This window comes from Microcaecilia unicolor, chromosome 3, assembly GCF_901765095.1.
Source record: "Microcaecilia unicolor chromosome 3, aMicUni1.1, whole genome shotgun sequence".
Taxonomy (NCBI): Eukaryota; Metazoa; Chordata; class Amphibia; order Gymnophiona; family Siphonopidae; genus Microcaecilia; species Microcaecilia unicolor.
Window position 1 is genome coordinate 401,807,465 of NC_044033.1, and position 20,720 is coordinate 401,828,184.

General features: G+C 41.5%; 1 protein-coding gene across 3 annotated transcripts in view; it reads left to right on the plus strand.

Moving 5' to 3' along the window:
* Positions 1-20,720, plus strand: part of LOC115467064 (cytochrome P450 2K1-like) — an 85,889-nt gene that overhangs the window by 11,821 nt on the left and 53,348 nt on the right. For 2 of the 3 annotated variants that reach the window (XM_030198742.1, XM_030198740.1), the window contains exon 2: positions 19,891-20,053. In XM_030198742.1, the coding sequence (XP_030054602.1) occupies positions 19,891-20,053 (163 nt within the window). Of the gene's footprint in view, positions 1-16,056; positions 16,167-19,890; positions 20,054-20,720 lie in introns of those variants that run through there. The other variant, XM_030198741.1, reaches the window with a different exon arrangement.

The window sequence follows — 20,720 nt, forward strand, 5'->3', positions numbered from 1 at the left end:
GGTTAGCTTGGCAGAGTTTAAAAAGGGGTTGGACGGTTTCCTAAAGGACAAGTCCATAGACAGCTACTAAATGGACTTGGGAAAAATCCACAATTTCAGGAATAACTTGTATAAAATGTTTGTACATTTGGGTAGCTTGCCAGGTGCCCTTGACCTGGATTGGTCGCTGTCGGGTACAGGATGCTGGGCTCGATGGATCTTTGGTCTTTTCCCAGTATGGCATTACTTATGTACTTAACATCGGCTGGGCCCATATAAGCTCCAGGTGGCCAGGCCGCCCAAAATTATTCCCCAATATTCAGTGTTGGTGCTCAGCACTGAATATCAGGGGATAATTTAGCTGGCAGCGATTAGCATGTTAAAAAACGCTCACCATAACTGGCTGAATATTGGAGAGATAGTGCATTTTTTTAAAATAATGCACACTGCAAATGCAGGATGGTTGGTGCTGATTTTTAAGGTGTCATATATAGAATCTAGCCCTATGTTAGTAATTCTATATGGGTTGCCAATAGGTGCCAAACATCTGAGAGCTAAGCTAATATTCTATAATTGAAAATTTGAACAGAAATGTGCCTAAATGTGGGCTTGACCAATAACACCATATCTGTGACTGATGTAAATGGGTGCGTATTTCAGAACTTAAGCACCAACTGCTAGACATGTCACTGACCTGTCCATGTATATGCCCCCTTTGCAGTTACACACTATAGAATGTATGCACTAAGGAAGCAATTCTACATAGGGAACCCTAATTTAGATGTCAATTAGGTGCCCAACTTTAGACACTCATACAGGAGATAACAGTAGTGGTGCACCACAATGGGAGGTATGAATGTACATGGACAGGTGATATTCTAGAACTGAGTGCTTAGGTGTTCTTGCAAATGACTGCAAAGGGGAAATTCCCATAGAAGGGACGTGGGCTGGTCATGGGTGTCCCCACTATTTTAGCATACACTTTATAGAATACTTTCATTTATGCGCTCAACTGCAGTATTAGGCACACCCATTTACATCACTCATAAACACAGATACATTAGAAACATAGAAAAATGTAGGCAGATAAAGACCATGTGGCCCATCCAGTCTGCCCATCCATGCCATCTACTCTCACTATCATTCCCTCAGTGATCCTATGTACTCGTTCCAAGCTCTCTTGAATTCAGATACTGTTTCATATCCACCACTTCCACCGGGAGGCCGTTCCACAAATTCACTACACTTTCCATGAAGAAGTATTTCCTCAGGTTACTTCTGAGTCTATCCCCTTTCACCTTCATCCTATGCCTCCTCATTCCAGAGCTTCCTTTCAAATGAAAGAGACCCACCTCCTGTGCATTTATGCCATGGAGGTATTTAAACATCTTTATCATATCTCCCCTCTTTCTTCCAAAGTATACTTATTGAGATCTTGAAGTCTGTCCTCATACACTTTATGATGAAGATCACTGACCATTTGAGTAGCTGCCCTCTGGACTGACAGTACCTGTTTATATCTTTTTGAAGGTTCGGTGTCCAGAATTGTACACAATATTCTAAATGAGGTTTCACCAGAGTCTTATACAGGGGCATCGTCACCTCCTTTTTCCTACTGGCCATTCCTCTCCCTATGTACCCAAGGATCCTTCCAGCTTTTGCTGTCACCTTTTCTACCTGTTTGGCCACATTAAGATCATCACATATGATCATACCTGAGTCCTGCTCTTCTTTCATGCACATGACATAAGTGGTCACCCCTAAAATTATTTACTTATTTATCAATGACATTTTTTTAATTCTTTATTTATAATTTCAAAATAATACATTCATTCAACATAAATGTAGGCAAATAAGAAATTTCTAATAATAGAAAAATTACATTTTCCTTTAAATATTCAAGGAATACAAGAAAAGATTTTTAGTACTTAGTCCACTAGTTATGATCAAGATACAAAGCAATGATATAAGGTAACTAAAGAGAATAAATCTCTTAACCAAATTAAATTGAGAGGGTAGAAGCCAGGTCTCTGCCAGTGGTTTCAGGTCCCCTCTGGCGCATTCAAAACTACAACTCCACTGCTTTCTTTGGCAATAATTAATTGCCTCAATTTGTCCGGGTCAAAGAATACATACTGGATCATATTTAAGGAGATAAGGCATCTGCATGCAAATTTAAGTTTAAAGGTGCCCCCTAAAAACTCTTTCTCCTTTTTTGGGTTACTTTACTAATATCTGGAAAAACTTGTATCTTTGCACCATAAAATTGGGCTACAATAGATCTGAAATACAGTCTCAGTATGTTGTTACGATCAGTTTCGAAGGCGAAGGACACAAGAAGTGTCATGCGCTCAGTGATATGTTCTAAAGAAGTTTCAAGTAATTGCGTCAAATTTAATTCTGGTGTCTCCACTGAGGAGGTTTTAGCTCCGGTAATGTAGTATGCTTTTATTATTGGTGGCAAAGCTTCGTTAGGAATTTTTAATATATCAGAAAAATACTTTTTTAACATTTCCACTGGAGATATCAAAGGCATCTTTGGAAAATTTAGGAATCTTAGGTTGTTACGCCTAAGTTGATTGTCTAGATATTCAATCTTCCTTTGTGCAATGTCTCTTTCTATACCTATATTACCGACAGCTAATTGCAATTTTTTTATCTCAAGTAGATTAGACTCACTCTTATCTTCCTGTGCTTGCACCTTCGTTTCCAAAGTCTGTTGGTGTTGTTTTAAGTCTTGTACTTCAGTTTTAAACGAAGAAGAAAGTTGAAGCAGCGACGTGTTCATAGTTTGAATGACATCTCAGAGGGCCTCTACAGTAACGACCGCCAGTTTTACCTTCACTCCGAGTCCCACTGGGGGAGACGCCAGGGTAGGGGAGGGGAAGGAATCAACATCTCTCTCCCTCCGTTGTGATGTCATATCCTCCGGCATCGAGAATCCGACTGGGCCGCTATCAGCCTCAGAAAATCCCGATCGAGGCTCTCCAGTCGGCCCCGAAGCTCCACCCGGTCTCGGAGGAGCAGTCTGATTAGGCGGACTCAGCGACACTGCCTCCGCCTCCACGCCAAGATCCCCCGGCTGTACTGGGGATCCTACCTGGGCAGGGACCTGGCTTCCGCGAGTCTGGAGCCCAAAAACTTCTAAAGTCGGCTGACGCAGCATTAAGGTATTTGCAGGGTTAGAAATGGCTTTAACTCCTGCTTTCCCTTTTCTCTTCACCATATTAAAGGTGAAAGGAAACAAAATGCTGGGTAAAGTGGCTGAGTTCCAGGAGCCTTCAGACAGTGCTCCCTCTCATGGGCGCCATCTTGATCTCCCCCTCAACACATTCTTTTTCTTATGAATGACATTTTTATCCCACATTAGCCCAAGGAGAGCTGAAGTTCAATGTGGCTACCACAGGTTCAATGTGGCTTACATAACAAACACTAATAGAATGGTACATATTGTATAATACATCGCATACTGCCTTATAATATCTTGAAATAAATAGGTACAAGTTGGGTTCTAAATGTCAACTTACACTAGTATTCAATAACAGCTAATGTGCCAGTATAGAATACTAGCTGAGTGCCTAATTTTTGGCACCTAGGTTTGAGTGCCCTTTATTGAACTGACCCTTAAGTTTATAGAATAGTGACTAATGGCAGTTTTGGACATAACTGCAAATTAATGCCAATTAGCACCAAGTAACACCAATTAGCACCTGTTATTGCTTATTAGCACCAATCAGCCCCTAATTTAACAATTAACTTACACAAGTAACTTCCATTGATCTACAATCTAGGCGTACAGTTTTGTGCACTAAACATGAACATGTACACGTAAGATTTAACATAGGCAGGCAGCACACTCCTCTTGCGGGCCCAAGCATGCAGGTGAAACATTGAGTTAAACTTTAATAATCAATTCACATATTGATCTCCAATATTCAAGAATAGTAGAGATCAATATGGAACACCATCCGCCTTATTTTTGAAAGTGATGGGCGCCCATATTTCAACCCAAATTGGGAGATGGGTGCCCATCTCGCAAAGGCGCCCAAATCAGCATAATCGAAAGATGATTTTGGGTGCCTTCAACTGCACTCTGTCGCGGAAATGGCCAAAGTTGACGAGGCGTGTCAGAGGTGTGGTGAAGGCGGGACTGGGGCATGGTTATCGGCCGAGGAGAGATGGGCGCCTTCGGCCGATAATCGAAACAAAATGGGCATTTTTAGCGCAAATTTAGGTCACTTTTTTTGGACCCTTTTTTTTCACGAACAAGTCCCAAAAAAGTGCCCTAAATGACCAGATGACCACCAGAGGGAATCGGGGATGACCTCCCATGACTCCCCCAGTGGTCACTAACCCACTCCCACCAAAAGAAAAAGACCTTTAAAAACTTTTTTTCCAGCCTGTATGCCAGCCTCAAATGTCATACCCAGCTTCATCACAGCAGTATGTAGGTCCCTGGAGCAGTTGTTAATAAGTGCAGTGGACTTCAACCAGGTGGACCCAGGCCCATCCCCCCTACCTTTTACACTTGTGCTGGTAAATGGGAGCGCTCCAAACCACCGCCAAAACCCACTGTACCCACATCTAGGTGCCCCCCTTCAGCCATAAGTGCTATGGTAATGGTGTAGAGTTGTGGGCAGTGGGTTTTGGGGGGCTCAGCACCCAAGGGAAGGGAGCTATGGGGTATTTTTATTTTTTTTAATTGTTACAAGTGCCCCCTAGGGTGCCCGGTTGGTGTCCTGGCATGTGAGGGGGACCAGTGCACTATGAATCCTGGCCCCTTCCATGACCAAATGCCTTGGATTTGTTCGTTTTTGAGCTGGACGCCTTCAGTTTCCATTATCACTGAAAAACGATATCGCCCAGCTCAAATCTGCACAAATCCGATGCATTTGCCCAGCACAAACCGTATTATTGAAAATACAGTCTGTCCCACCCCTTCATGTACCCGTTCTCGGAGATAGACATCCATGGAGATGGGCGTTCACGTTCGATTATGCCCCTCCATATCATCTACATTGAAGATCCTGGAGTCCTTTTCATATGAAATAGCCATATTAGGATCATTAGCTGTACATTGCCCACTGGATAAATATCAATCACAACTTTTGGATACACTTCTCCAAACAGCCTTAAGAATACTTTTCTTCTGCTGGAAAGACTTATCCAAGGCAACCTATTTAACATGGTGGAACTCAGTATGCATACTTGCCAAATATGAATATGCAGCGGCTGAGAAGTATAATTCAATAACTAAATACAGGAATATATGGACTCCCCTTCAAGATCAAATATGTAGTACTCTTGTGTAGATATGTACTCTTAACTGTCCGTTTTCACGATATGACTACCTACCCATCGTTACTAATCTGTAACCATAATAATTGATATTTTTATCTTGTATCAGATGTGTATATTGTTTGATGCTCAGTTTATTGTTCATATTTGTATACTAGCCATTGTGTTTTGTTTCATTGATAAAATCAAATAAAAAAATATTGGAACTAAAAAAAATAATAATCAATACACAGCAAGCAGTTTCTTAGATACACTTTATGGGAATTTAGTCCACAGTATTATTTAACAAAGTTAACAACATATGGTTAAGGAAGCACCCGAGCAAGTGAACAGTAGTCCAGCAGATCCACACCCCGTCTTGCACCAGCTAGGGAAGCATGCCGTATTTCTCATGCAACTTGGCTTGCTTTGTGCTTTCTTCTCCAGTTAAGTCACACACAGTTCCACTTAATCTTCGGCGAAATTCCTTTACCATCCCACTTCCGCCATGCTTCAGCTAGGCACTTGCCACAGGGCTACCATCCAATGTTAGTTCCTGTTTCCTCTTCTGGTGGCTTACCAAGTGTCATCTGCTTGCTGTTCCCATCCTTATCGTTTATCTGAGCTCGGGTGCCTCCGCCACATCCGGAACAGCTCGTCTGCCCTGGGTTTCCCCTGAAATATGTATAATGAAAAACCAGAAACCAGTCTTTAGCAAGTTATGTCCAAGAACAGATGCATTCCAAATTGATCATTTCAAAAAAACAGGGTGAGTCGATTCAATAAGTAATCATAAAAGGCGCATTCAGGGCTTCCTGAAAATCATTGATGAGGAAGTCCATTGTCACATCCGAAAGGAGGACCTGATCTGACAATAAATTTCTGCTGATCGCCCAGTGATGCTAAATCTTTCCACCACCCACCTCCATGTTCCTTCAAGAAGCACCAACATCTCAAAAAGGTCTCTTTTCAGTGCCAAGATAAGGTACTTGCAAGATAACTGTTCAAAGTCATTGGCTCCTAAGTGAAGAATCAGCACGTCCGAAGGGGAGGTCGTCATAAGCTGTTCAGGTAAAGACCTGAGCTGGTGCCATCACATGCCAGGGACTCCCAGCTATTTGATGTTCAGTCCTAGCCCCAGATGAGTGCCTAGGGAATGGGAGTGCACCCTCTGACCTGATCGCAGAACATACAAGTGTCCAACTATCCACACAGTATGCAGTTGATCTGTCATGCCTGAAAAAAAGGTATACAAGGAGTCAGTCTTTTTTAATTATTATTGCAAAGAAGTAAAACATATTTTTTGTACACCAGTGACTTCTAATGTCCCAGGTGTTTGATTGTGGGGGCTGGGAGGCTCTGATGTGCCACTGTGGTGGTCACGCCAATGAGGAAGGAATGTGTTCCAATGCTTTCTGGGCTGAGTCCTATGTTGCGTCAGTGTGCTGGAGTTCTGCCGTAAACTAGAATTTGGCCTTTTGATTAGGCACTGAAAATTTTGCTAGGTTGGGTCCTGGTGTGTTGATGGGTAAGGCAGATATTGAATCAGTTTTCCATCTGTTACTGTTACATCTGAGTTATTTTATTCTCCATGGGTTTGAATTTGATCAGCAATTCTGTTTTGAAAAGTTAATGCAAAACAGACCAAGGGTGGAAGAAGACCAAGTCCAAGTGACCAGCCCAAACACAAAAGTAAGAGCTCTAAACAAAGTTTATTAGGACCCTACATGGTCCATGTTTCGGCAATAAAGCCTTCTTCAAGGGTCCTACCCTAGCTGAGATAATATTTAACCATCTCTCTGACCTCACGTGCAACTTTTTTTCAAATCAATCACCTTACTTTCTAATTCTTCCTACTTTCTTACTCATCTATATGTTACAACTTTGCCTTACCCTTCACTACCAATTATAATGTTCTAGTACATATAGAGGGGCATAATCGAACGCAAACGCCTATCTCCATGGGCGTTTATCTCCGAGAACGGGTCCGTGAAGGGGCGAGCTGAAATGTATTTTCGAAAAAATGGACGTTTTTGAGCTGGGCATTTGTTTTTTTTAGGGATAATGGAAACTAAAAACGCCCAGCTCAAAAACGTCCTAATCTGAGCCATTTGGTCGTGGGAAGGGCCAGGATTCATAGTACACTGACACCCCTGATATGCCAGGACACCAACTGGGCACCCTAGGTCAGTGCGGTGGACTTCAGAAAAAGCTCCCACATGCATAGCTCCCTTACCACGGGTGCTGAGCACCCAACCCCCATCCCCTAAAACCCACTACCCACAAATGTAAAACAGTACCATAGCTCTTAGGGGTGAAGGGGGCACCTACATGTGGGTACAGTGGGTTTTGGAGGCCTCCCATTTACCAGCACAAGTGTTACAGGTAGGGGGGGATGGGCCTGGGGCCACTTGGCTGAAGTGCACTGCGGTACCCACTAAAAGTGCTCCAGGGACCTGCATACACGCAGGCCTCTAAGACTTATTACTGCTGTATAACAATGGCACACCAGTTTACACCTGAAGACTAATCTCTCCGAAAACGTCCTTTATTGGAATAAGCACGTTTACTCACAGTTAACTGCAGATCACAGGTTGTGCCCCACTGGCAACGAGTCTCCCTGGTACTGAGATTAGGAGTAGGTCAGAGCTGGTAGAATGCTGTACAATGCCCTCTTTCAGCCACATTCAAGGTAAGAACTAAGTTCTCTAACGTGGCTAACACATGAAAGGGATCTAAAACTGGCTTATAAACATGGCCACTACCTCATGGACTACCGGAAACAAAACTGGACACACTCTGACCCAGTAGGCAGGGGGAAAAGCACCATGGGAGAAGAGCCTACCAACTACCAACATCATGAGACTGTAACACAAGCTAATGAAATCACGAAGCCCAATACCCTACACCCACCACAATGCAATGCTGATGTGACCCTGTAGTGCACCCGAGAGCCACATCTGACCCAGGGAAAGGCTGTGACAGGATCAAACACATTCTGCTGTCATGGAGGTGGGTACGGCATTTGAGGCATAGAGGCTGGAAAAAAAGTTTTTAAAGTGGGTTTTTTTTTGGTGGGAGGGGGTTAGTGACCACTGGGGGAGTCCGGGGAGGTCATCCCCGATTCCCTCCAGTGGTCATCTGGGCAGTTGGGGCACTTTTTTGGGACTTGTTTGTGAAAAAAAAGGGTCCAAAAAAAGTGACCCAAAATCACTGTAAAAACGACTTTTTTTCGATTATCAGCTAAAGACGCCCATCTCTCCTCGGCAGATAACCACACCCCAGTCCCGCCTCCACCACGCCTCCACTACGCCTCCACCATGCTCCCGTCAACTTTATTTGATTCCGCGACGGAGTGCAGTTGGAAACTCCCAAAATCGGCTTTCAATTACACCGATTTGGGCACCTTTGCGAGAAAAACGCACATCTCCCGATTTGGGCCGAAATATAGGCGTTTTTCTCTTTCGATTATAAGCTGGATAGTGTTGTCATTGCAAGTAGTATACCATGCCATACTTGGTATTGTTGTTCGAATATTTTTACTGCTCTAATTGCCTCCTGGTCATGTTTGATCTATTCTTACTGTACACCGCCTTGAGTGAATTCCTTCAAAAAAGGTGGTAAATAAATCCTAATGAATAAATAAATAAAAATAAAATTTAAAATCAATATATAGAGATAAAAAATCAATATACAGATATAAAAAATAAAAATAAAAAGTAAAACACACACAATTAGAATCACAAAAGCCATGAACCAACAATAAAACAAATATAAAAAATATATAGATTATATAAAGCGTCAAATATGTAAATTATAATAGCAATGTTGATGACACACACAGCTCTAAAAATATATCTAATAGGTGTCTCAATATAGATCTCACAATTCATGAGTACATACATATGGGCATAATAGAACAAATGATATCATGGTGGTTTCATCAAATTGAATTAATTGTTAAGGAAAACAAATTATCCCTATTTACATAATGAGTTGATAACATTATGATGTAATAATGACATAATTGAATATTAATGGAACATAGCACTTTGAATGCATATGTGTAGACATTAAGAACTTGTACCATGATATTGAAAGTATAAAATGATACACTGCATAATTAGGGGCCTTAAGTATAAAGGATTTTAACCATGGCACCTGTGTGTCACAAAAAGTAAAGCCCAAAATAGCATACCAATAAACAGGAGTCCTCTGCTAAACACCAAAACACCTTTGGTCTGGAAGGAACTTCGGAAAGTACAAGCTATTGTGCACCTCCAAAAATGAGTGAATGGGAAGATCTCCAAACCTGTTTGTTCTTTACTTGGTATGATGCTCCTGATGGCATTCACCTGTTTGATAAAGAGTTAGATATTTTTATTAGTACAATTCAAGATTTGTTGGCAGCAATCTTTTGACTTCACTTGGCCACAGTTTAGCAAGTTTTCTGGGGAGAGGTGACAAGCAGGCTATCATCACTTTGGCAGGGAAGAGAGGGAAGAGTTACAAGTGGCTTTCATTAAAGGAAACATAATCTGTAAAGTTTTGGGGTATGATATGCTTATGTATGAAACTTCCACAATCAGAGGTGAGGTCTTGACCACACCATAGGTCTCATTAGACCAAACATGGGTTTGAATATTAATATATGGAAGGATAAGAAGGGAGAACTAGGTTGTTACTGACTAGCTGCATAAAGGGTTGCTAATTACAATTGAAAGTCACTTGGAAAATAGTAGAACGAGTTGTAATTTTGGCTTTACATTAAGCTATCTCTCATTTGTTAATGATGAATAAAGCTGTGGCCAGGTTGTTTTTCACCTTGATTAATTGTTCAGTATTATTAATTTTGTGAGTACGAAAGCAATGTGAGTGCCAATGTTAAGCAATGTGAAAGAAGGCAATTAAGCTCCAGCAAACTATAACTACAACTTATAATGAGTACCTGTAGTGCTTTAAAAAGGGTACAACCACAACTTAACCAGCTTTAGAAGAAACAAGCACAAACAACTGTGAATGCTCTACAGATGGTAACAGACATTTGTTATCTTGATAAAATACAAAGAGATCTTTTTAATAAGCTATGCTACAAGTAAACACAGACAACTGTGATGGATCAACAGATGATAACAGATACCTTGATAAAATATAAAGAGATTCTTTTACCAAGCTGTGCTACAAAGTGGCCTTTGCACACCCTTATGCAAGTCTTTCCTGCAAGAAAATGGCCGATTTTCCATTTTCCAAATTAATGATCATGCAATAATGTTGCCATTAGCACACAGTCATTACAAACATTAGCATGTAAGCTTTTACCAACAGTTATTTTGCAGGCAGTAAGGGCTCACATGCTAATCCTGTGCTAATCACTTAACACATGGTAATGCAGGCACTGTCTGCCCAGGCATGCTTCCTCTGCGAAAAAATTACATTTATTTTTTAGTGCATGATTTGCACATGCAGAGTGCAAAATTACCGCAGGACTTCTCATGTTGTCCATTCCCTCTGGGGTGTCCACTATTTTGCAAATCTTCATCATCCACAAAAAAGGCAAATGTTTCCTCCTAATTTCCAGTGATGTCAGTCACAAATATATTGAATAGAATCGGTACCAATACCAATCCATGAGGCACTCCACAACTCACCTTTCTTTCTTCCCAATGACTTCCATTTACTACCATCCTCTGTCATTTGCCAGTCAACAAGTTTATAATCCAGTTCACCACTTTGGGTCCAAACTTCAGCCTACTCAGTTTATTCATGAGCACCCAAGTAGATTACAGTATGCATCCTCAATCCAGTTCTCTGGTCACTCCCTCAAAGAAATCAGAATCATTTGGCATGATTTTCCTTTGTTAAAGCTATGTTGCCTTGGATTTTGCTACCTGTTAGAGTCTAGAAAGTTCACAATCCTTTCCTTTATTAATGCTGTCATTATTTTTCCAACCACCACAGTGAGGCTTACTGGCCTGCAGTTCCCACTTCTTCTTTGTCATCATTTTTGTGTAGAGCAAGAGTGTTCAACCTCTGTACTCAAGGTCCACAAACCAGTCAGGGTTTCAGGATTTCCCCCAAAACACGGATATGGCACCTGATGCCTGATTTGCAAGCTACATATCCAGGTAGACCAGGTATGGACACTGTTTGACAACCCCACCAGTGAAACTCCTATTGTGGCTCAAGCACAATGTTTTTTTTTTTGTTTTTTTTTTTATTTCTTTATTAGTTTTAAATTATAACATTCACAAAAGAACGCAATAACAGAAATTATTAGAAATTAGATCATTACAGAAATTGCATACAGGAAAATATTCTCATTTTCATAAACCACCACCGGTGGGATCCAAGAATCAGAAATTGTACTTGAACACATTATCATCTTAAATTTTTGAACACAGGTTAAACCAACTATACAATCAAACAGCAGCGTTGTTCTGGTTAATTGCCCCAGAGGGATTTCTCAAACTTTCTTTAGCAATTACAAATTCTTGAAGTTTCATGGGGTCGGTAAAAAGAACAAGCACAATGTTATACAAAATGTATTAAAGGCCTTTACGAAGAAAAAGACTACAAAAGACAAGTCACCTGGCAATGTTTTGGGTTTTAACAATCCAGGATCCAATAGTGTCAGTTCTGAGTAGACACATTTGCCATCACCCTCTGCGGGAGACCCAATTGACAATGTTTTTGTGATGTCTCTACACTCGTGAAAGTTGTCTCCATAAAAACATCTTTTTAAGAAGATTTGGAAGAGAGAGTTATAGATATTTTCTCTCTATTAACTCAGGACCAGAATGATGAAGGAAGTGAGTCCAAGGATAGAGGAACAAATAGCTGTAAAAAATATCTATATCTATCTATATAAGTTCATTAATAATTGTATATTTGCTTTTCACATGTTCATGAGTCTAAATGTGTGGGCAGCAGGATGCAAATTATCATCCGGAAATCCTAAGCAGATCAAGCCAATAAGAGTAGTCAAGTGATACTCCATAAAGCTGAAGGAGATCTAGCCTGCCCCATAAACCATTATCCAAATTATGTTTCTCACAGACCTGCTGTAGGCCCCTCTGTGTTCCTTCTAGGTTTGCCTACCAAAGAGGTGTGGCTGCAGATCATAACTACTTCTACTTTGCAGAATTCTTATAGAACCTGTATGAAATACCCATAGGCGGTCAATGGCCCAACTGTTTGGGGAGGCTAAAGGGGCGGGGTTAGGGGTGGGGCCAGGGGTGGAGCTTAAATCCATAATTGTCTGATAACACACAGAAAAAATAAATAAATAAAAATAAAAGTCACAATTAATATCCTTTATTAAATTTAGATATTAGATATGTATCATATGTCAAAGAATAAAGTGGTTGCTCAAAGCATATTCTAAGCACAATCGCTCAACTGCAAACACTATGCACAACTTTGTACAAAAACACACTCAGAACCTTACTGTACCATAAATATTACACTGGGCAGAACCTAATACACCAATATACCACCCATACGGAAAATGCAGACCGTCAACAATATGAAACAAGGGATCATATCATCACAATTCTCATGTAGAGCCACAAAACACCCTAATTAATGTGGGATAAAATGCCATAAATAAGTAAATAAATATAAACTTTTAATGTTGAGCACCTGATTCTCAAAGTGGACATACGTATTCCAAACACTATAATGAAAATAAAATGATCTTTTCTACCTTTGTTGTCTGGTGACTTTTTCTGATCATGCTGGGCCAGTATCTGATTCTGCTGCTATCTGTCCTCAGTGCAGGTCAGGAAGTCATCCTCATTAAATATCTCCCTGGCAACCCAGGACACCTCCAGCCAACCCCCCCCCCCCCCTCTCCCAGCAGTAAGGTAAACAAACCATAAACCAATTTCTACAACTGATTCACAAGGCTAGAAGGCTTTCACTGCAGCTCCTGCTGTGAGGATGGAGGTAAATCAACAATTTAAACCCCTCAGAGCACAGCAGGGGAGGCTTAGCCTCTCCAAGCCTCTTATACCGGGCGTCTATGGAAATACCTCCTAAATATGCATCAACAGATTAGCTAAATTTCATGCTCCAACTTTCCAAGCTTAATCAATTTTAAAATTCAACATAATGAGCACAGTGTACAGTATAAATATATACAAATATATTCTTTAATATACTACCATCTGATTCCCCCCCCCCCCCCAGTTGTTTAAACAAAATGACTATGCTTATCACCTAGAAAGGGTTTTTAAATTTAGGTTGGGATATATAACCATAGTTGCTGCCACAGGAGAGTGCTCAAGTCATTTCTAAGGATGGCTTCTTGCTGCTGCATGATGAGGGAGTCAAATTTTATTACCTTCAAAACAAATAGTATTATGAAGTTAATCTATATGTAGGTTACAGCTGCCTATTCCTGGACTTTATGAATACCCCAGTTAAGGAATGGCCGCAGCTATGAGTAGGGGAGGTAGGGAGACCATGACAAGCGAGGTGTCGCTGCCTTGGTCTGTGGCGGTGGGTCCTAGCCTGATAGATCACACAGCAGTATGTATATACCAAACCAAGCTTTAACAGTAGTCAAATGTGAAGTTGTTTTGTCACATGCTAGCAGTGACATGGATGATATCAAAGACCCGAGGCAGTCACCCTCTTCTATGGAGGGGGGGCAGTGCCAGAAAGACAGACCTTTATGGAATGGGGGGGGGGGGCTGAAGACATCAAGAAAAGGAGTCACGGTTAAGGAGACAGGGCAAAAAGGCATCTTGTCTGATAAGGCAAAAATAGTTGGAGCTGTGTGACTTGAAAGGCTAGACACCCTACCTTGAAATTATTTAGATAGAATATTAACAAGGATTCATGTATATAATTGCGTTATGATATAAGCTGCATCAATATATGTAATTGCATGATACTGTAAACTGTGCTTAACATATGTAAGTAGTACAATGCTATGGCCATAATAAATCCACCCTTCTTCTTAGATGATTTATCATATGTTGATATTTTGGAGTGTGGTGTGTGAGATGAAAGGAGAAGGCCAAGGTGCCACCTGCCCAATTTGTGTTCATTTCAAATTCTTTGCCGATTGAAGCTTGGGGGTTGAAATTTGTTCAACTTAGGGAGTACTTGACTTGAAGAAGCTGGTAAAAACTGGGTTGGACTTCTTTAGTTAGGAGAAGGGATATGATGGAGGTTTATAAAATTGTGAGTGGGATGAAAAATACTTTGGGGATGGTTTCCCATTTCTAATAGACTAGAGAGCACTATATGGAACTAATAGATATCATATATAAAACAAATTGTAGCACGTTTTTCTCACCAAATTCAAAACCAAGCTATGGACGTTATTAATGGATGATGTGATTAGAGCATCTAGCATAGCTGAGCATAAGAGAATTTTAGAAAAGATCCTGGATGAAAAACTTGTAAATAGTGATATACATTCAGACAGATCCAAAAGGGAAACAGATCTTAGAAAAGGTATGGTTTGACATTTGAAAATACTTATCTAGTAGTAATGTCTACTACCCAGATAAAATTCTGACCAGATTATTGAGCAGTACTTTCTTGATGGTGCTCGAGTGCTCCATGGGTGAAGCTAGGGCAGAGTTACCAGTTATTCGGTTAGAGATGATATTTATCCAGCTAAAGTTAAGGCTATAGAAAAGACTATGCTAATGATATCCAGTTAGATACCAGATAGCAGGCTTAATATCTCCACTATCCAGACAGAATTGGTGCTGATCACCCTGTCATGATATTCAGCATCAGACACTCTCTTGATATCAATACAGAATAACACACTTTTCTGGCCATGGTAGCTGGTTTCTTTTATAAAACTGACCTCCAGGGGTCAATATTAACCTGAAAATGTTTAGGTTCTTTCAGTGGTTTTGAATTGAATGGTTTTAATTCTGTTCTTGACTCATTCAGTTAGGCCTCATTATGGTCTACTTGGAATTCAAAGCTGTTAGGCCTCAGCACCTTGCTATGCTGTTATACCCATCCTGTTTTTTCTGATCTACTCCTTTCCTGGTTATATTGGGATAGTTTGCCGTCCTCCTCCAAAAAAAAAAAAATCATAATAAAAGAAAGACCTTGTCTGCTCCTCCATGGATGCTTTAGGCTCTTATTTTAGAAGCCTTACCTGCATGTATATCACATACACATGTAAAATCCAATTTTAGAAAGCCAGCATTTACACATATATATCTGCACTATCCTGCAAATTCTATATAGTGTGACTAGAGTTGCATGCTGAAATCTGGGCGTATTCTGATTTGTGCATGTGACACTTTATTTACTTCTTCCAGGTGAAATGGGGAGTCAGGGCAGATTTCAAGCTTTAAAGTTAACCCAGCATCAGCAATGAAATCACACAAGTCATTTGTATCAAATATCATACATGTTTATGAAGGAAAAACAACAGCTCAATTATTTGTTTTTGACAATTCTCAGCAGTTCTAAATGCAAAGAAATGATAGCTTAAGGTTTAACAGGCTGAAGTATACATTTATCTATAGTAGTTATGAGTCTTTGCATAGCAGCTGATAAAGTTCAGTTCAATCTGGTACTGTTTACTGATTTGAACTTCCTGAATGGGAGGAAGGAGAAGCTGTAACGCAACTGACAGCTATCCAAAGCTGGATTCTTCCTTGAGAGACTGGAAACCTCTGAAATCTGCAGTGTTTCAAGCTTGATTTCCTTCCACAGTACAAGTTCTTGTTTGTAAAACAGATTTTACCTTAACAGCAAGGTAGAATATCTCTGAGATTAACAGAACTCTCTCTCTTTCTCTTTCTCACAGCCTGTTTGAACTTCCCACAATTCTCAGCAGTACCCAATTTGCAGTTGTACAGTATTATCAGTAACAGTGGGTTACACGTGTACAACTCAATTGGTTAACAAGTCAATCAGCACCGGTAATTGGATGTTAAAAAGCAACTATCAGCTCTAATTGGCATGAAATGTTCACTAAGCGTATTCTATAAAGTAGTCTGCGTAAATTCTACTGTGTGGATCTCAGAAGTGGGTGTGGTCATGGGAGGAGCATAGGTGTGTCATGGTCATTCCTAACATTTATATGCAGTGTTATAGAATAACCCATTCTTTGTCTAAAGTTAGGCTTGAGCATTTACACCAGCTTTTCAGTGGTTTAAATGGCTGCGCCTAAATTTTAGTTGTGTGGATGGTGCTATAAACCATGACTAACTTTAGGCTTGGTTTATAGAATACACATAGGCACATTTTCCATTCATGCCAATTTTTTTGGCGCCAAATATAGAGTTAGACCCTATATGTAGATTGCAAGGGGGTATGATTTGGACATGGTTTAGGTTTGGCTTGAGCAGAACTAGAATTTAAGTCCAGCACAGAAAGAGCCAATAGAAACAGCCAGTAACCATCAGAATGCAATTTATTAATAAAACAGCCATTAACAGTAGTACATGTATTGTCCTATTATTCAGTCAGCCACTGACCAACATGTTTCAGCAACAGGTGCCTGTGTTAGGGTAAAATCAGTTTCTGTTGTAAGGAAAATTGTAGAGAATAGAAGGCACAGTAGGGCAGCTTAAACGACTCAAATGAAATTTTATTAAAAATCTTTCCAGATAAAAGGTGATTCAGGTGCATGTATCCAAACTGTTGTAAGCAGGGGAAAAAAGAGGGTATTACCTTAAAAGAGGGCACTCAAGAGTATCATGGTTGCATATTTCTGACCCCAAAGGACCAGTACTGCTATGTACTGCGCTGCTATGAAAAAAGAGGATGGAGTTAGAATCTACACATATGTAAACCTGAGTTAGTGTATTGTTAGGTAGTCACCTAGAGGTACCTGGAGATAGTGGGAACCCAGTACACAAAGAAGATTTATTGATTTCAGAATCAGGGCTGGTCCTGGTTTATACCAGGAGGTTGAATGATTTTTTTTTTGTTACATTTGTGCCCCACGCTTCCCCACTTATGGCAGGCTCAATGTGGCAGGCAATGGAGGGTTAAGTGACTTGCCCAGAGTCACAAGGAGCTGCTTGTGCTGGGAATTGAATTCAGTTCCTCAGGACCAAAGTCCACCACCCTAACCACTAGGCCACTCCTCCACAGAATTATGTTCAATCTTTTAACACAATAACTCAGTCAGCTCCATAGGGGTTGTTCTAAACTAATCATTGGCAACTCACAGTATGACAGAGGCAACAGACAAAGGCAGCAGTAGCAATCAATGTATACACAAAATCTCCAAAGCTGTTAACTCCCACTTCATTCTTTGACAAAGTCTTAACTCCTGGCTGCCACTACTAGGTTATCAGATGGCCAACAAAGTTACTTTAAGCCAAATGTCTACTACCGTGGCTAGCAATGCACAGTTCCTTTAAGCTTAGATGCCTGCTACTGAGGATAGCAGTGCAGCACTGTTCGTTATAAGTTCCACTTACACTTCAGATGTTGGCTGCCATATGGCTCAAGGAAAGGTTCTGTGTACTTGGGATCTGGTACTTGCAATTTTTGTCCCTAGGAACCCTGTAGATGTTGTACGTGATGTATTTTCTTCAGCTTTGTGATATTCTTGGATCGCTAGTAGCTAGGGTGAAACTTAGGTCACCTTGCTGTAATAGACAAATAGACCAATCCACTAGGGCAAGTGCTTCAGTGGCTGTCACATAGATACACATAAAACTCTTGCCAACTCCTTTGAATTTTCTATAGTGGCTTATATTATCTGGGCTATAAAGATAAGGCTTAGGCATGGAGGCTCTTGCCTTGTGACTAGGGTCAGAGGATGGGGAGGAACAGAAACAACCAAAGACTGGATTTCAAAACAATGAGGCAGGGTTTTATAGTCACAAGAGTTTTCTCCTACAACCCAGTCCTTTTTCTGATTACAATATGTTACTCCCAGATTCTCCTAACATTTCATCTTTTTAGAAAAGGCCAGAACGTCCAGCTGGTCAAATATTGGTCTGCCTACGTATGACAGATATAAGACAAGAGGTAAAATCCTATTAGTTAGATAGTGACAATGGGATTCTCAGCAGTCATCCCTTCTGCTCAATACCGGCTGCCCTAGTCATGTATTTCTCAAAAGCTTTTTCAACTAAAAATCTTTCTCAGGGTTAATTCTTGATAGGTCTGATTAGTGTTAACATGTTAGCTTCTCCACCACCGCCAACTCCAGGCTCCGCCCTTTCTGCCTCACCTCACCCTATGCTAGGAATAAACTCCCTGAACCCATACGCCAAGCCCCCTGCCTACCCATCTTCAAATCCTTGCTCAAAGCCCACCTCTTCAATGTTGCTTTCGGCACCTAACCATTGTACCTCTATCCAGGAAATCTAGACTTCCCTAATTTGATTGACTGCTCTTTTTGTCCTTTAGATTGTAAGCTCCTTTGAGCAGGTACTGTCCTTCTTTGTTACTGTACAGCAGGGGCGTATCTGGAATCCGGCGGTAGGGGGGGCCAGAGCCAGAGAGGGGGCACATTTTTGCCTCCCTCCCCCCCCCCCGCCGCCGCCGCCGCCGCCGCCTCCTCCTCTCTCCACCCCCTCCCCGCCGTCAACCCTCCCCCGCTGCTTACTTTTGCTGGCGCCGAGGTCCGACCCGCAATCGCCGTTTTTCGTCTTCCTCCGTGGCCATGCTTCCAGGAAGTAACGCTGCAGTGCTGATTCGTTGAATCCAGTTCGACGTCTGACGTCAGACGCCGAACTGGATTCAACGAATCAGCACTGCAGCGTTACTTCCTGGAAGCATGGCCACGGAGGAAGACGAAAAACGGCGATTGCGGGTCGGACCTCGGCGCCAGCAAAAGTAAGCAGCGGGGGAGGGTTGACGGCGGGGAGGGGGGCCAGGGCGACATCTGCGGGGGCCCAGGCCCCTGTGGCCCCACGCAGATACGCCCCTGCTGTACAGCGCTGTGTTACCCTGGTAGCGCTTTAGAAATGTTAAATAGTAAATAGTAGTAGTAGTAGCTTGTGGAATTCCTGCATTTTCTTAGTTTCTTTTTACTTACCTTGATTCAGTTTTCCTTGGTTTTTCTTCCACCCATGTGTAGGGCTATGTGAAATTTCTAAATTGTACTTCGCTTCCTCAAGACATGAGGCTCTTTTACAAAGTGGTGGTACCTGTACCACCGCTTTCCCTGTGCCGATCAGGCACTACCCCCGCAGGTGTCTAGCAGTAGTGACTGCCCTCCACATGCCATTTCTGGTATTTCAAAATTTGTTTTTTAATTTGTGCCCCAGGGCTTACCTGGCAGTAATTGGGCAATGCCTTGCACCGCCTGGTTACTGCCGGGTTACTGCAAGAGTCTTTACTGCCTCCTAAATATGTGGCTGTGAGGGTTCCCCCAGGAAATGGCCATGTGGCAAGTGGTTAACTTGCCACATGGTCATTTCCTGTAAAAAAAAAAAAAAAAGCCTTTTACCCAGTGCAGTAAAAGGGAGCCTTAGCACATGGCAAATTTGTGTGCCAATGCCACCATGGGCCCCCTTTTACCACAGTATGGTAAAATGGGCCTTTTTGTATAATTTCATGTAAAATTTTTAAAACTTCTAAATTTAGGGTTCATAATTCTAGATTATTGATGCTTTCATACCGCTGAGAAAAGGATTGCCCTCTCAAAATTAATTTCTGTTATGTTCTGCATTTCAGTTGTCTGAGAAATATGGCTCTGTGTTCAGCATTCAGATGGGTATGAAGAAGATGGTCATACTAACAGGATATGAAACTGTGAAGGAAGCTCTTGTGAGCCATGCTGATGAATTTGAAGAAAGGGCCAGAGTTCCATCGTTTGAAGATGTGTCAAATGGACATGGTAATTATTATTTTTAATATTATTTACTAAGCCATATTAGCAATTTAATATAGCTTTACTATGCACCAAGCAGGTAGTTCCGTAAGGAGTTTTAATTTTAGGCAACAGAAAGGTATGTAAAGAGAGCCATTCTGGGCCAAGATGCACTAAGTTCCCCGTTAAGAATCCATTCGTATTTTCAAATCAGCAAAAATTACCGATTTGGAAATACAGATGGATTCCCAAAGAGAATCGCATGCAAATGAGGTGCTCATTGCTTTTCCGACCCAGCTCATTTGCATGTGATATGGGGGAAGCCAGTCGGCCAGCTGAGCATGCAGAAAGCAGCCCATCGCTAAACGTGGCTGTTCTTCGCATGCTACAGATGGCTCTCACACACGCAGACAAGCTGCATGTATGAGAGCTGGCATAGCTTCTTTTTTTTTTTTTTTCAAAAAACAAGCAAGGAGCCTGCACTCTCCTGCCGGGGGGGGGGGGGGGGTGTCCGCTGATGCTTGGAGCATGGAGTTAGCAATCTGCCACTCTCTTCAGCGCAAAAGGCGAGAGGAGGGAGACAGCTGAAACACCTGCAGCCCTCAGGAAGAGCAGACCCCCAACCCCGGGTTCTCGCTCGTGGGCTCCAGGGTTCTCTTTTCTGCTGCCCCTGCTTCTTTGCCAGAGGGCAGGA